Genomic DNA, 17,826 nt, shown 5'->3' on the forward strand with positions numbered 1-17,826 from the left:
TCACCATTATACATGTATGGCAGGAGTGTGCCGGGGAAAGTGTGTGTGAAGCTGTGCAGGTGCGTGTTAGTATCAGCATCAGAGAAGGAGAGGTTTCCTTCATTCCAGTCCAGCTGGACTCTGATCCGCCGGGGATTCCGCCCTACTAAGAGTTCAGTGAATGACCAAGGTGAGCAGTATTCTGGTCTGGATTGTGCTCTGTATCCGCCATCATCTAGCCCTATTCCCCAGTATTGACCACCTTTGTCTCCCTTCCTCCCTTTGTTAGCGGCGGACTCTGATAACACCCCTAATGACCAGTCTGAATTGTCTCCAACTTCAATATCCCACATCTTAGTCCCTGAGTTAAAGCCCTCAGAACCCAGGGCACAGTAGTAGTAGTCAAACCTCTCTGGGTTGTCAGGAATCTGCTGTGCGTTATTGCCCCGTCTCATGCTGGTCAGGTCATCAGACAGGGCAAATTCCTGATGGGCGGTGTTGGAGTCCAGAATGACAGGAGTGTAGGAGACAATGTCCTTCATCTTCTCCCAGACTCTGAAGGTCAGGTTACCAAGGTATTTGGTGCTGTCTATCAGTGCTCCTGAGAGCTTCTGTGGGTCCTGTAGTTGGAACTGGATTCTTTCCACTGCGTCGTTGTGGTTCTGCAGAGATGAGACGTGTTCGGCTTTCAGCTCCTCCTCTAAGGCTCTGATTGTGCTTGACATGGTTGATATCTCTCTGTTCAGACCAGCAATCTTCTCCTTCATCATCTGACCCTTATGTTCCTCTTCCTCCCTCAGTGCGGTGATCCTAGTCTCCTCTTCCTCTTGTAGAAACTGATGGAGCTTCTTGAACTGTTCCTTAATACACCTCTCTGTTTTCTGGGTCTGGGCCTTAATGTGTTCTGCTGCTCGGTCACAGTTTGTTTTAACTTCATTAAAGGCCTTCAGTTTCTCCTGCAAGATGGCCAGAGATTCCACGGCTGCCTCCTTGGGATCCATTTTCCGACGTTTCTCCTTTATGAAGATCTCGCACAGGTTCTGCAGATCCAAGATAATGGTCAGATCGACATTTAAAGATATTTTCTTACAAACGGGACATTTCTTTCCTCCATCTTGTTTCCACCATTCCAGCACACAGTCCATACAGAAACTGTGGCTACATGACAGGAGAACGGGATGTTTAAATATGTCACGGCACACAGGACAGGAAAAACCTTCTTCTGATAAAGACACCAGGCAAGCCATGACCATAAGTACAAATTTGAATCCTGAACTTGTTAGATTCTCACACAGCTGACAGTGACATTTTGCAATTCTAAAAATAACTGCATTCTCATTTGGCTATTCTAGAGAAAGACATATTTAGAGTTGATATCACAGTGAGTGCTATCTCATACTGATGTCATACTGAAGTCAACATGGAGCTCCATATTTGAGCAAAAATGATGACCGCTCCTTTCTGCCCTGTCTCCCTCCCTCCCCTCTGCCTCGACTCTTCCTGCTCCTGTTGACCAAATATTGCACCCTGACTGATTCTGTGACGTTTGTGGGCGGCCCTGCTACACCGGGTCTGGAAGAGCCACCCATACCATGAAGACTACCTGGGCTTCTAACCCCTGGACAGCCATCTTCTCACCCCATCTGTTCACGGCCTGCTAGGTACAGAACGCCACACTAGGGCAGCACTAGGACAGGATGTACTACATTCTACCCCCTTTAACGTGCCTAAGATTATTATTTTTTAAGCTGTCAAAATAATTGAGGTACAGTAATCGTGTACACCGTTAAGTTGTTTTTCTACTTTTATTCGTGTTGAAATAATATGGCAGTATATGGCCGTATATTATTATCATCACACTGATGTTTATAACTTCAACTATCAAGTAAACATTACCAAAATGCTTTTGGATGCTTGAATCTATATATATATATATTCCTGTATAGTGAATGGTAAAATGTGTGTGCAAATGTGTGTGCATTCTTTCATAAAAATGTACTGGATTTATATTTTTTACTGGAATGAAAATCAAATCCAGTGTGTGCAATATTGGTTGGAGTATGGTAATACAAAATAAGAATGGGAGTTACAAAAGCAAAGTCTACCATACTAGTTTTTACATTCAACATTCAGTCAATAATAACCATTTTTTGAGGGGAGCTAGGCACTAGACCCTCCTATAGTCCTATACAGCTTTTGTCCTGACACGTCTCAAGATTTGCCATTGACAATGAAAGGGGAATTCAGGTAAAATGTCCGCTAAATCTTGTCCCCACACGTCTCAAGATTTGCCATTGACAATGAACGGGGAAATTAGGTCAAAATTCCACTAAATATGACGTAAATTAAACATCAAAACGCCATTGACATTGAAGAAACTTCACGTCATATTTAAACAAGCAAATCAGCTAACCACAGGAAACAGGCATTCTGATTGGCCAGTATGAGATGATGTATGATGATAAGAGCGCCCCTCACTTCACACAGGTGTGATTTTTGAGTGGTGTAAACCACTCCAACAACTGGCTTTGTTAGTTTACGTGTCCACGTGTCCACGTGTTTGTTCGTACCAAAAAAATGAGCATGGTTGCTATGGTCACTCAGTTCACACGGGTGTGATTTCATTACATCAGACATTACGTCAGACCACAGCTGATCAGGCTATATAATACCTTACACCACTCAGTTCACACGGGTGTGATTTTTACCATACATCTACTGTATATAGCCTACGTATATCATATAGCCTACGTATATGACATATCCTTATATACGGATGGGCAGAACTTCATGGAACGTGGTGAGATAAGCAGGTTGATCTTGAGATGATTGACTTCTGAATTGAAAAGGTCAAATGTCAAAGTCACAATCAAGTTCATGGTAAAAATGTTGTGAACATTTTAATTTGCTAAATATTTCTCTATGAAGGATTTCATTGAATTCAATTCAAATTAAATTAAATTATTCAAAAGACAATTATGACTAAACTATGTGCATACGGTATTTGCTTTAACAAGATGGTTAGAGGGCTTGATTTATGGTTATATAAATATTTTAACAACAGATCTATAGATAATCATGGACTTTTAAAAGTAAAAAAAACACATTTATAAGAGTGTTTACAAGCCTAATTCGGCATTTAAAGTTGTTGTTAATACATTTTACTGGATTCTGGCCAAATCCTTTAATATACTATTTACTACAAATAAAAGTTATACTTTAGCCCAATCAGCCAAAATGTCAGAATTATTATAATTATAGCATGGGTAATTTCCTTAATGATTGTTTAAGTGCTCTAAACAAACTTTAAAGTACATAGACTTGGCTGGGGGTGAGATGGTGTGAGATCGATTTATTTGGTGCTTCTATGTATGGGCCACATAACAATTTTTGTAATTTATTTTTTTAGCTTAATTCCCCTGATAATGGGAGGGGGAAAAGGAAGTCTGCGACTCTCTGCTGGAACTGTTGCCCCTGCGACCGACTCCAGATAATAAGCGGTTAAAGACGGATGGATGGAAGGACGGATGGATGGATTACACAATCATTTCCAGCTCTCGTGCATATGCCATGACCTGCTGTGCCATCTCTTTGGAGGCAGTGGTCACCTTCTCTGTTCTCTGCTGCTGAGTGGTATAGGAGTAATAACCATCTGGGCGCTGGGTCCAACCTCTATTCCTGGCGTACTCGCTCATCTTCTCTGGAGAGTCGAAGAACAGCACTTGCATGGCTTCGTCAAACTGGATCTGCTCATATGCCTTCTCCATGCCAGCAGCAATGGCGTCGCGAGTCGTGTCCAGCAGAATATCCATGAAGAACGTAGTATACTTTACTGTGTCAGCAGGGACATTGCCTTTGGCGAGAAACACCTTGTTGTAGCTCCCCTCCATCAGATGCTGCTCTAAAGACACCGGGTGTCTGATGTAGTCATTGGTGGTGATGGCTGCTGCACTCAGCCTCTCGAGCTCTGTGTGGAACTCAGACAGATGGTTCTGTGACAGCAGGAAGAGGAGGTTCAGGCCCAGCAGCTGGTGCATATAGGCCGATTTGGGCAGCTTATCTTGGTAATCAAAGTAGTAGTTTTTGAGCTGGTCCACATATCTCTTAAATGAAGGGATGTCCTTCTTGAGGATGCTCCACAACGCTCCGATCTCCAGAACGCCATTGGCTAGGAGGAGCTGCTTCTCAGTGCAATCGGTCCCGGTAGTAGGCAGAAAATCTAATTTCACTAAGGAAATCTTAAGTTTACTTAAAAGCTCTCCACATATGCTCAGGTTGGGTTCTTCCTTCCTCCATTCCGTTTGCAGTGATCCATACAACCCTTCTGCCTCCTTCAATAGCATGCTTATACTGACTTCTGTAACTCTCTTCTCTTCTGAACACATTGTCGCCTGTGTTGTCCCTTGTCTCCTCCTCTGTGCTCTGGTAGAGACCATTGCATACTTTTTCTCTGCCTACCTTCTATGCAATGAAATGAATTGAAAACATTATATGCATCTTATATATACTGACCAAAGCTATGGTCTGACATCACACAAACACAAAGTGTTGCCATCATGCCAAAATGCTGATTTGCACAGGTGCCCCTTTGTGCACTGAATTTGGCATTAAGTGTTAATACTAATAGCCTACTAAATAATAGGCTACTATCATCCGCTGTCCTCGTTGCGTTGTGGTGGGCAGGTAGGTAGGTAGTTATAACCTTACTCCGCCAGATATGTGATTGTTAAACAAGCGTCTATTTCAATCGAGTTGAGTTATAAGTCTCTACTAGTAATTTGGCATTGTGATTTCAAGTAGTGTTGTACATAAGTACTAAGGTTTCGGTCGCAGGGGTGCCACTCCACTAGTGACGTCACCAGGCGGATTCCGCCTCCGCCACGTGGATTGTTTACTACCTGCTTGCCTGTTGCGCTGCAACATCATCATTGTGCATTTCATATTAACTGAACTGTACACAGTCAAGATGTACCAACTTAGAGATAGAAAGCCTTCATGCAGCGACTCAGGAAATGATTCCACCTGTACAGCAGATGAATATGACTCCATGGATTCAACTGGAGACAGCAGCAAGAGGATGAGAGGAGGGGTGAAGCGTGAGGCAGGGCAGCAGAAGGAGGGTGCAGCCGTCCCACTGCACAAACCCAAGAAGACACGCGGCCGTGTAAAGATAGAAATGGAATTCATTGAGAACACGTTAAAGCGACGCAAAATCTTCAGCAAGCGTAAACATGGCATAATAAACAAGGTCAAACAGCTCGCCACTCTGACAGGAACCCAGGTTCACTTGCTAGTGGCCAGTGAAACACCTCTACAAATTTGCCACCGACAAGCTCGAGCCCATGTTCACTAGTGAGGCGGGCAAAGACCTGATTCAATCGTGTCTCAAATCACAGCTGCAACATGCTACAAGGAAGAGGTGGACCTTCCAAGAAAAAGAGAGAGAGAAGAAAGGAGGAAAAGAGGGGAGGGGGACCACCTGTGTGTGCGCTAGGCATGCCGCGGTTTACCGAATTTTGGTAATACCGCGACAGGAACAGCCACGGTGTTGATACCGTGAGATTTCCGAGCTTACGGTATTTTAATACAGCGTTGGTGGGCGGCGCATGCTGTGTGCATGCAGTGCAACTCCACTCCCAGACTAAGGCAAAACATTTATTTTCACCACACAGCTGCAGTAGATTGAAAAGTTGCTTCCTACCTTTGAGTTAGTGTTGCTGAAAGACACCCAGATCCAATTGTATATTCCATATTTCCACATGTACTAAACTAAAAGTGTGAACTGTCAACACAGAGGCACGCAGTTGTGAGCATGCGCAGATTGCACTCTTATCCAGCGTGCAGGGTACAAAACGGCCATTAGGGGGAGCCATAGTACAGTGAAATACAGTGGGGAATAGCTATTGATTCATTGATTGAATATTTTATTGGCAGAAATGTAATCAGTATAGGGTGCAGTCAAACACATGTCCAAAGGGATCACTGAAAAAAGTCCTTGCAGTCTTGTTTCCATTCGGTCCTGGGTAATCAATTCATAATCATGACATGACAAATAACAAAATTCAAATTATCATAAAAGGTAAAAATAAAAAAATAAGATATGTAGGCCTACTGGTTGGGGAACAAAGAAGGGCTTATAAGGAGGTGGGGGTAGTCACTAGACATAGGTGGGGGGGGGGGGCAATCTTTTTTTTTTTCTTCTTTTTTTTTTAATATAAATACCGTGGAATACAGAGGTATATGTTTTCAATACCGGCACCGTACCGTACTGTACAATCTCATACCGTGGCATGTGCGCACAGCCACCGGTTTACACAACGCACGTACAACGCATAGGCCTATGCATTCACCATTTTCTATTAGTTCAAATATCGCTCATCTCTGGGATTACCGTCAGGGTTCTTACATGGTCCACAAAGGGCGTCCATGTTTGCTGGAAAGTTGTCATGGAACCATTAAGTGAGAATCTAATCTTTTCCAGCTTAAGATAGAATAGTGCGTCTTTTATCCATCCGTTGTGTGTAGGTGGAGAAACATGTTTCCATTTGAGGAGTATAAGGCGTCGGGCTAAAAGAGAAGTAAAGGAGATTATTCTCTTAAGGTATAAAGGAATATTGGTCCCTGGGGGAATACCAAACAAGGCTGTTAGCGGGTTTGGTAGGATGGATACACCCAATATATCAGAATAAGATTTAAATATATCTGTCCAAAAGTCCACCAACCTGGGGCATGACCAAAACATATGTGACAGGCCAGCAGCGAGTTGTCTACATCGGTTACATGCATCACTAATATCTGGAAATATCTGTGCTAGTCTTGCGTTTGTGTAATGAAATCTAAGACTATGTCTAGCACAGATTGAGGAACTGTGAACCAGTCTCAAAGCTGTCTTCCATGTCGGGTCAGGCAATTCTAACCCCAGGTCCTGCTCCCATGCTGCCCTAAGATGGTTAAGAGTTTCTGGGTTTATTGAGTTAAGTTCATTATATATTGTTGAAATTAAACCCTTTATATTATGGTTCAAAGAAAGTAAAGAGTCCACTGCAGAATGGTTGGGTAGGTTTGGAAAGTTTGGGAATTGTCTTTGTACAAAGTGTCTGATCTGAAAGTAGCGAAATAGATGAGAGCCAGGCAAACGGAATTCCTCTGTTAAGTGCCATAGTCCCGTTACTGTACAGATCTTTAATAGTTCTGATCCCCTTGTCAAACCAATTCCGGAAGACAGGATCTGAACATGAGGGCTCGAACAAATGATTACGGTATATTGGAGTTAGATAAGATGGACTTTTGAGACCGAAAGGTCTCCTGAATTGTGTCCAAATTTTAATAGTGTGTGTAACAGAGGGCATAGAGCTGACTACAGGGATAAGCGGGATTAATGCAATTCTATTATATTTCCTTGTGTATTTTCTCCATTATGTTGCATGGTCTGCGGGACAAGTCCCAACAATACAACCTTTTTGTTCTTGTACCTATATATAAATCAGTAACAAATAAAACATCTTCAATCTTTAACCGCATGGGGTCACTTTTATATTAATGCAATTCTAACACAAATAAAACATCTTGAATCTTTATGAAATCAAAGTCAAAACAGCTTATCCACGCAGGGACCTTTACCAACAGGCCAGTTGTTTCAATGTACTAGTTAATGTCTATATTGTCTATGAGGTCTGTCATCTATGAAGTCCCAACTTATAAGAAAGTAATTCTACATCCATGTAATGATAGCTTATGGCGAGTAAATAACTACATTCTAGATGTGTTGAATTTAATACATATAGGGCCATATAATATTGTTTAGAAGAGTAACTGATGTTATGCCAGAGGTTTGTGTAGGATGTTGTTGTCATAGCAACACCACATTGCATTTTAGGATATTTATACCCGCATAGAGCATAGTGACCATTTCCAGAATGTAATACATTTCACATACTTTTGAGTAGGCTACTATAAGTTTATTCTGACAAATATAACTACCGGTATCAATAGTTAATTTGTTATTGTGCATTAGGCCTAACTGTTTTCTACTCAACATTGATAACTATACTGTGAATTATTACATCTTCTGTAACAATTTGGTATCAGAAGTGTAAAGCATTCCATCAGCCCCCTATGAATTCTTAACCACTTTCTTAGCCATTTTAAGCCCTAGTACTATATAGTTCATATACTACTAGTATATGGCTCTATACTTTTTATATACTACTGGGGGTGGCAGTTGCTCAGGGGTAGAGTGGCTGGTAGAACAGCCGGATGGGAACCGCGTGGGTCCTATAGTTCGATTTCGGGCTCCCTCAGAGTTAATGTCGAAGTGTCCTTGAGCAAGACGCTGTACCCCTAATTGCTCCCAATGTGCAGGTTGGTGCCTTGCATGGTTTCCTCTGCCATCGGTGTATGAATGGGTGAATTGAATGCACAATCTATGTAAAGCGCCTTGGATAAAGGCGCTACAGTATATACATGCACCATTTTCCATTTACTAATTATATATTAATTTCATGTTATTGCCCACAATTGTAACTTGAGTTGTTAAACAAAACAAAATTACCTACAAAGTAGTTGAACTATATGACGCTGTACACAAAATATGAATGTAATTGAACTACCAGCAAGCTACAACAAAATGTAGTTTAATTTCAGCTACAAGTAGCTTAATGCTTTTCCCTCCATACCAAATTTCTTCCAAAAAGAGCAGAAGTATAAGCTCACAACGATATTGTGAGCATGTCGATTTGCTATTTTATGGATGAAATACCCAACTATTCATTGATCATGTTGTCAACATGAAGCAGCACTGCACTTTTCACAACATCTTAATGAACTCTCTGTATTATGGAATATGGAGTAATTAATATGTTACTGTAACATACTGTATCACTAACTGCATGGCTGGTACTCAATCCAGGATAAAATAATAGTAGTACATAGTACTAGTAGTATTACATCCAACCTTAAAGACATGCTGGCATCTAGGTGAACTGAGATTAAAGAATATAGCCGCACACTATAACTCCCTTTGACAACTTTTTTATTGCAGTTGTGACATTTTTCTTTTTGTACTCAATCCAGACAAGTAATACAATATACAATGACACATTTAAATGACAGAATTCTGGTTACTTAAAACTTATTTTTGAGGGTCCAGCTTTTAGTGTGTAAACACAAACATTGAAGATGAAGATGAGGACGCAAATTCTCATTGGCTGGAATGAGATGATGTATTATGACGTATGATGATAAGAGCACCCCTCACTTCACACGGGTGTGATTATTTTATGGAGTGAGTGAGTGAGTGAGTGAGTGAGTGAGTGAGTGAGTGAGTGAGTGAGTGAGTGAGTGAGTGAGTGAGTGAGAAGCAAGGCACCACATAGTCAGTCCATGACAGGTTACAATATCATTATTTTCTTCAGTAATTCTACTTCCAACAAAGATTTGGATTCTCATCACAGTTATCATAGCATAGCATACCATAGTATAGAATCAGGCTTACACACAATTAAGTATATCAGACTTCCAATGGACTCTCACACGATGCAGAGACGGTGGGACACGCAGTGAAGACACATCAGTCTATGACCACAGTGTTGGTTTCGGTCTGGCGGTCGCTGGAGATTACGTTTCCATATGCGTCCACCTCCTGTATGATGGTCACCACCTTGGTGATCTTCCTTATGGTGGTACTGTCAGCGTCTCCATCCAGCAGTCTCCTGTACTCAGAAATCTCCATCTCCAGTTTGGTCCTCACGTTCAGGAGCATCTGGTACTCCTGTGCCTGGTGCTCCATGTCAGCTCTGAGCAGGGTTAGCTGTTCCTCCAGGATACCCACCTGTCTCTGGTAACCTGCCAGCAGGTTGGCATATCCACTCTGGGTCTCACCCAGGGTGCCTTCCAGAGATGCTTTCTTACTGAGCTCGGCTTGGAGTTCGATCTCCAGACTGCGCAGTGTCTGTCTGACCTCGATGATCACACTCTTTGACGAATCGAGGATCAAAGTTCTTTCAGCGACTTCCTGGTTCAGCTCGGTGGTCTTAGCCAGGAACCATGCCTCCATCTCTATGCGGTTCTGGGCGGTGACCTTCTCGTAGTGTTCTCTGATTCCTTCCATGACTGTGGCCAGGTCCTCCTGAGGAGGAGCATCAACCTGCACGTTCACCCGGCACCCCACCTTAGAACGGAGCATCAACAGCTCCTCCTCATGGTTCCTCCTCAGCCTCCTCAGCTCCTCCCACAGACCCTCAACGTGCAGCTCCAAGTTGGATCTTCCCACAGTTAGCTCATCCAGAACCCTCCTCAGACCGGTGATGTCTGCCTCCACACACTGATGCATGGATATCTCATTCTCATACTTGACTTTGAAGTCACCTGAAGCCAGCTTTGCATTGTCAATCGCCAGGCAGATTGCAGCGTTGCCACAGACTGCATTGGAAATCTGGTCCTGAAGTTGGCGGATGATGACTTTGGAGGTGGTGCAGTCGTGCATCTCAGGCGTGGCCCTCTGCTCCACGAACTGTCTAATCTTCAGCTCCAGGTCAACGTTGGCCTTCTCCAGATTGCTCACCTTCTCCAGGTAGGAGGCCAGGCGGTCGTTGAGGTTCTGCATGGTGGCCTTCTTGTTGTCGTTGATGTCAATGGCGTCAGACAGGTTGAAGTCAGATGCAACACAGCCGGTTGTAGTGCGGAGTATGGTGGCCTGGGAGATGCGGACGCCAGAACCTCCTGCTCCGCCATATATGCTGCTGGCTCTCATGCAGGAGCCAACACGACCGCAGGTGGGCAGAGGAGAGCACATCATCATGGGAGAGGTCACAAAGAGAGAGGACATGGTTGCATGAAGTTCAGCAGGTTGATGGCTGTTCTCTGGATGAAGAGGAGAGGGCTGAGTGAAGCAGTGGTTTCACACCAATACCTTTTATAGAGCGAAATGAGGGAGGGGCGGGTAGGGTGTCGGGACATTCAGAATACCAAATAACAGGTTTTTGTTAATTAGCCCAGGTCCAGCAGGTAATTGTCATTATCTGATGAGGTCCATTAGATTAGTGGTCATTCTTGTTGCCTAGGGCATGTTGTTCTCAACCTGTGGGTCACATGATTTTGGAGGGGTCCCCAGATGACAGTAAAGTGACAATTTAAGGACTTTTAAGACCTAAACCTAAAACCTAAAAAATGAGAAAGAAACAAAACAATAAATGAAATTAAATTAAAAAAGACCATGACTGCATCAAAAATAATCAACAAACTATAGGCCTACTATAAAAACTGGCCAAATTGTCAAATCATATAAGAATGAGGTAAAAAGAAAATTAATCTGTGGAACTGAGTCAAACTAAACTGAGAAACTAACGTGCTTGTCGGTGTGAGGGTGTCCCAAATGATTTTTTGGGGGGTCACGGCCTGAAAATGTTGAGAACCACTGGCCTATAGGGCAGTGGCGCCCAAACGTTTAAGAGCAAGACCCAAAAGAGAAATTAGACTTTTGCCCGGGACCCAAGCTAGTGAAAATAGCAGATCTACAAGCTCACAATGCGTCACTTTGTTACACGTTGTGAGCTTGTAGATCCGCTATTTTCACTACTACTAAAACATTTTTTGTAGGCGTATGGAAATTATTTTATTTATGAAATACTTTTGAAATATGTTGGAATTCATGTAATTGATAAAAAGTTGTGATTTTGTGATTTCGTTTAGTTTTCTTTTAATGCTTTGTACACACACACACACACACACACACACACACACACACACACACACACACACACACACACACACACACACACACACACACACACACACACACACACACACACACACACACACACACACACTATAGAGAGGCCTAGTAGTTGTGACTCATAAAAATTGGTCCACGACCCAAACATGCATCCCAACCCACTTTTCGTTTTTTGGAAACAGCGTGGCCTAGGGATATGATTGATTGATTGATTGATTGAAATATTTATTAACAGTTTGCAGAATTACAGTACATTTTAAGCACAAACTCAATACAAAGACTGTTAACTGTGAGTGGACGACCGAATTAAGCATTACACTTGTTTACAAGAGGGTCCACCATGTTCAATTCATCAAAACATTTAGAGACGTACAAATAGACACTTCTATATAGTCAAAGAACAGAACAGGAATTCATCATAGAGGTAAAAAGGGAAAAGAGACATATACAGTTGGGGGATTCAGATTTTTACGGGGGCCAGTTTCGAATTGCAGCCGTCCGTAGGTGCCCTTTGAGAGCGGTTTTGAAGGAGTCAAGGGATTTGCATGTCTTAATGACTGTTGGTAGGGCGTTCCACATTTTGGTGGCATAGGAGCGAAAATAATTTAGTCCCTTGTTTGTGCCGAATCTGGGTTGTACATGGTTCGTTGCACTCCCTCTGGTGTTGTGGGTGTGGACTTCGTTAACAATTTACAATTTAGACATTTAGCAGACGCTCTTAACATTAAGGTACATGGGTATCTTGGTGGAGTATCGAATCTTGTGGACCAGACCCATTGCAAGATGCTGTACTCGGGTCGTTGACCCTAAGCTATGGACGGTATAGTTCTCGGGTGGCTCTTACTCTTAGTATTCTCTGCCTTTTAGGAGATTCCTCTTGACCAGATATACAGATTAAGTACCGGTATAAGTGGAACTTCATTCAACCATTTAAATACAAGTGAAAGTCTAATCTTCCAAATGTCACCCATCCAGAGTCCAGACACCCCGTCACCAACGCTGGACTGAGCAGCATTCCAGTCTTATGCTCAGTGTTAGGTTCAGGTCAACCGACCTTCATTACACTTCTTTCTTTTCCTTTCTTTAACCCAGTGTTGTTTTTAACAGAAATTATTTATTTAGGCCCAGTTTTAGTCATAGTATTTTGTATAACATTTTATTTAGTTTTAGTCTAGTTTTAGTCAACAAAATATCAATCAATGGCTGATTTTACACTTGTTTGCATGCTGAAAATAGCCGATCTACAATGTCACCATACTCATTCTCTGGCTCTCTCTCCTTAAATTGTTCTTTACATTTTCCTTAATGTATCTTTTCCATACATGAGCTATTATTGTTATTGACATAATTATTATTTCAATGAGTGTGTGCACTGTGCACTCATTTAAGATGCTTATTGCGACCATAGGTCGCAGATTACTGAAAACCTGAAAAACCCCGTCTGTCGCTCCGTCACGCAATCATATAATGGCCGTCAGTCCCTCATGTCTCATATGACATGTCACGCCACCATATATGCACCCGCTGCCACCCTTAGATCTCCATATATGGAGCTGACCTGTTCTGATATGTTGATCTGACCTCATCAAACCCTGTATACACTCAAGACACTGCCCCTGCTACCACCCTTAGATCTCCATATATGGAGCTGATCTGTTCTGAATATTCCATATGTTGATCTGACCTCATCAAACCCTGTACACTCAAGACACGCTCCATATATGGCCAGTACAGAATTCATTCCATATTTGAATGCCAAAGCGCCAACACGGATGTGTGCACGCAACCTCAGGGCGTCTTACTGGTTGACATACCTAGACTGTTGCAGTCTTATGCAAATGGTTTAAATGTAATTTATATAGCAGGGTTTTCAAACAGATTCCAGGTGCATTTGTTGACCTGGCATCCTATAGTTTGTATATTTTCAATCTACAGATTATTGTTCAACTATATTGTGGAAACAATATCGTTGCTGTCGGGCAGAAACCAGCTACTGTATCTCCATTTTTCAACCATTTTATTTATTTATTTTATAAATCAAATCAATAAATGCTATATTGAAGAATTAACTTCATTAAAGGCCTTCAGTTTCTCCTGCAAGATGGCCAGAGATTCCACGGCTGCCTCCCTGGGATCCATTTTCCAACGTTTCTCCTTTATGAAGATCTCGCACAGGTTCTGCAGAGCCAAGATAATGGTCAGATCGACATTTAAAGATATTTTCTTACAAACGGGACATTTCTTTCTTCCATTCCAGCACACAATCCATACAGAAACTGTGGCTACATGACAGGAGAACGGGATGTTTAAATATTCTGAAAATAACTGCATTCTCGTTTGGCTATTCCAGGGCTGATTCCAGAGAAAGACATATTTAGAGTTGATATCACAGTGAGTACTATCTCATACTGATGTCATACTGAAAGTGAAGCTCCACATTTGAGCAAAAACAGAAGACGCACATACAGAAGGCATGCACATGATGACCGCTCCTTTCTGCCCTGTCTCCCTCCCTCCCCTCTGCCTCGACTCTTCCTGCTCCTGTTGACCAAAGACTGCACCCTGACAGTCAGTCTAAAAGATTCTGTGACGTTTGTGGGCGGCCCTGCTACACCGGGTCTGGAAGAACCACCCATACCATGAAGACTACCTGGGCTTCTAACCCCTGGACAGCCATCTTCTCACCCCATCTGTTCACGGCCTGCTAGGTACAGAACACCACACTAGGGGGCAGCACTAGGACAGGATGTACTACATTCTACCCCCTTTAACGTCATGCCTAAGATTATTATTTTTTAAGCTCTCAAAATAATTGAGGTACAGTAATCGTGTACACCGTTAAGTTGTTTTTCTACTTTTATTCGTGTTGAAATAATATGGCAGTATGGCCGTATATTATTATCATCACACTGATGTTTATAACTTATGGAATCAACTATCAAGTAAACATTACCAAAATGCTTTTGGATGCTTAAATCTTTTAAGGGGTAAGGGTTAACCTTCCAATGCCTTTTCAGTGCAAACTAATAGATAATGAACCAGAAGTCCAAAATGATTCTCCTTTGAATAAATGAATCACTATGTTTTTTATTTATTTAACCTTTATTTAACCAGTAAAATAACATTGAGACCATGGTCTCTTTTACAAGTGCGCACTGGCCAAGAGAAGAGGCAAATAAATGTTACACAGCTCTGCCAGTAACAACAAATACAGGGCATGACAAGACAAACATGGCATCTGCAGTGCAGATGTTGTTGTCCTCCAGGTCAGCTTTACCACAGGGTTGAGTTTGAGGGGAGAGATCTGCGTCCAGAAGAGGTCCCTGTATAGTGAATGGTAAAATATGTGTGCATGCTTTCATAAAAATGTACTGGATTTTTTTTTACTGGAATAAAAAACAAATCCAGAAAAACAAATCCAGTATATATAATATATTGTCAATATAGCAAAAACACTGTATTTGTGTTGGATAGTGAGTGGACTTTGCAGTTTACACAACAGCCGCCTACCTCTCCTCTACAGTGGACACTGAGGCCCCTTCACCCAATGGGTGAAGGGGCCTCAGGTTCTTAGTCCATGAGCCAGAGCTCCAAAATCACCTCATTTCAAACCCACCTCAAAACCCACCTGTTTAGGCAGGCCTATGATTGATCTGTGTTTTCTGCTGCAAGCTATATGTTATTGTTTGCTTTTGCTTTTAACTGTGTTTTGTGTCAACTGTTTTTAACTTGCTGTACGGCGACCTTGAGTGCCCTGAAAGGCGCCTTATAAATAATGTATTATTATTATTATTACTCACTTATAATGTATTATTACTTATTATTACTTCTTAGTCCATGAGCCAGAGCTCCAAAATTGGAACGTCAATTATGAATTGAGTGGGCAAAACTATTTAGATTGTTATCACCATGAAACTTCCCCAGTTGATTACTTACACGAAGACAATGATTTATTGTATTCCAAATTTTACATTTTTAAATATGCAAATGAGGCATTATGTAGGAAAATATGCAAAATAATAGAAAATATGAAAAAGCTACTACTGTGGAAGGTTATCATGTATTAATTTACTTGTATTGATCCTATAAACAATTTCATATATAGGTCTAGTTTTTCCCACTAATTTTGGAGCTCTGGCTCATGGACTAAGAACCAAAAAGAACTGAACCGGTTCCAATTGGGAACCAACCGGTGGAAAGGGGGTCTGATAGTTATCAGCATGTCTGTGGCCGATTTTTGTAACATTTTCTAGGACAAACTTGATATAAACTGCACTTCTCAGGGGTCTGCCATGCCAATAGTCACAGCAGGGGACATATGTGGCCCCCGCAGTGCGCTAAACGTGGCACAAACAGTGTTCACGCCAGAGCTCTGGCATGACAATACCTGACGTGAATTCTCCATTCATTGTCAATGGCATTTAATGTTTGTGTTAGGACAAAATAGACGATTTGCTCGTCCACATATGACGTACATTCTCCATTAATTGTCAATGGCTTAATGTTTGTGACAAATCTACACTATATAGGACGGCCTAGCACCTCTCAAAGATAGGTCACATTGATGTTTTTGGTGTGACTAGACAGGACACATGGCATGCACACATGTATCAGCTACAATGATACATTTCAGTTACCAGCACATATTTGTTCAGGGAAAGGGCGTACAGTAATCTATGTAGGCCTACTGTATGCCCTTTGTACTGCGTAGTGGTCCAGGCAGCTAGACTGCTGATGCAGTCTGACAATGTGACCCGGGGTCAACTCCCAACCCGATGATCTTTGCTGCGTCTCACTCCCCAACTCTCTCTCTCCACATTTCTGTCAGACTACTGCATACATATCTAATAAAGGAAGAAAAATCACACCCGTGTGAACTGAGTGGTGTAAGGTTTTATATAGCATGATCAGCTCTGATCTGACGTAATGAAATCACACCTGGATGTGATTTCACAACTGGCTGTTTTTGCGCAGAGAAAATGACCACGGTTGCTACGGTCATCCAGTTCACCCGGGTGTGATTTAATTACGTCAGAAATTATTTTGAACATAGCAACCATGGTCATTTTTTTATGCACACAAAAGCCAGTTGTAGGAGTGGTTTACACCACTCAACACAAAAGCCAGTTGTAGGAGTGGTTTACACCACTCAAAAAATATATATATTATGGTTGGGACTGGGGTTATTATTATTATTATTTGTTTTAAAGGAGCATTCAGTGATTTGGGTGATTTGGAAGGCCCCTCTCATCCTGATTGGATGAAGGCTTTGCCACCCGCCACCAAAACTGAAACTAGGGTTTTTTGACCCCAGGGGCTCACTGGGGACAGGGAGGAACTCCTTATATGGTCAGCACACTCTATAGTAGGGAGGATTATCAAAAAAAAAGAAAAAATAAGTGATATTTGAATGAAGTGAAATCACTGAATATACAGATTTTGGTATATAGTGAATGAATGAGTGAATTGTTTTGAGCAAAATGTCCCATCCGCAGGGTTCCTTCTGCCATTGCCTGCACCGTTATGATGGGTACGCCTGAAATTCGTCCAGTGAGAAAGTGTCCGTGGTGCAAAAACTAAGTGTGATTAAAATGTGTTATTGTTTAAAATATATATATATATATATATATATAAAAAAAAAGAATGAACAAAAAAAGGAAAAGGATGGTATATTTCCTAAACACAATAATAGCCAACAATAATAATAATTTAAAAAGTAGGACATTTCAACACAACACACAACACACACATTTTGAGCCTTCCTCAGGGGCATGCAGGGACATTGGGATCTGTTCTAAGCAATGAAGTGAGTAATAATAATAATAATAAATTTTATTTATAAGGCGCCTTTCAGGGCACTCAAGGTCGCCGTACAGCAAGTTAAAAACAGTTGACACAAAACACAGTTAAAAGCAAAAGCAAACAATAACATATAGCTTGCAGCAGAAAACACAGATCAATCATAGGCCTGCCTAAACAGGTGGGTTTTGAGGTGGGTTTTAAATTAGGTGATTGAGTCCATGTTTCTTATATCAGGGGGAGGGAGTTCCAGAGGTGAGGGGCAGAGCGGCTGAAAGCTATTGACCCCATGGTGGACAGACGGGCTGGGAGGACTT

At 41.9% G+C, this 17,826-nt stretch overlaps 2 protein-coding genes across 2 annotated transcripts; both read right to left on the reverse strand.

Annotated features, from left to right (window-relative positions):
- Positions 1-3,515: 3,515 nt before the first annotated feature.
- On the reverse strand, positions 3,516-4,322 carry LOC306932793 (26S proteasome non-ATPase regulatory subunit 8-like; the record flags this gene model as incomplete). Its single annotated transcript, XM_079514722.1, has 1 exon — positions 3,516-4,322. One exon carries the CDS (start codon positions 4,320-4,322, stop codon positions 3,516-3,518), a length of 807 nt encoding a protein of 268 aa, XP_079370848.1.
- A 5,225-nt stretch (positions 4,323-9,547) lies between these two features.
- Positions 9,548-10,804, reverse strand: LOC306932124 (keratin, type I cytoskeletal 50 kDa-like; the record flags this gene model as incomplete). The annotated part of the gene is made up of 1 exon (XM_079513826.1): positions 9,548-10,804. One exon carries the CDS (start codon positions 10,802-10,804, stop codon positions 9,548-9,550), a length of 1,257 nt encoding a protein of 418 aa, XP_079369952.1.
- Between the last annotated feature and the right edge of the window lie 7,022 nt (positions 10,805-17,826).

Source organism: Electrona antarctica (assembly GCF_951216825.1).
Source record: "Electrona antarctica genome assembly, chromosome: 11".
Classification (NCBI taxonomy): domain Eukaryota; kingdom Metazoa; phylum Chordata; class Actinopteri; order Myctophiformes; family Myctophidae; genus Electrona; species Electrona antarctica.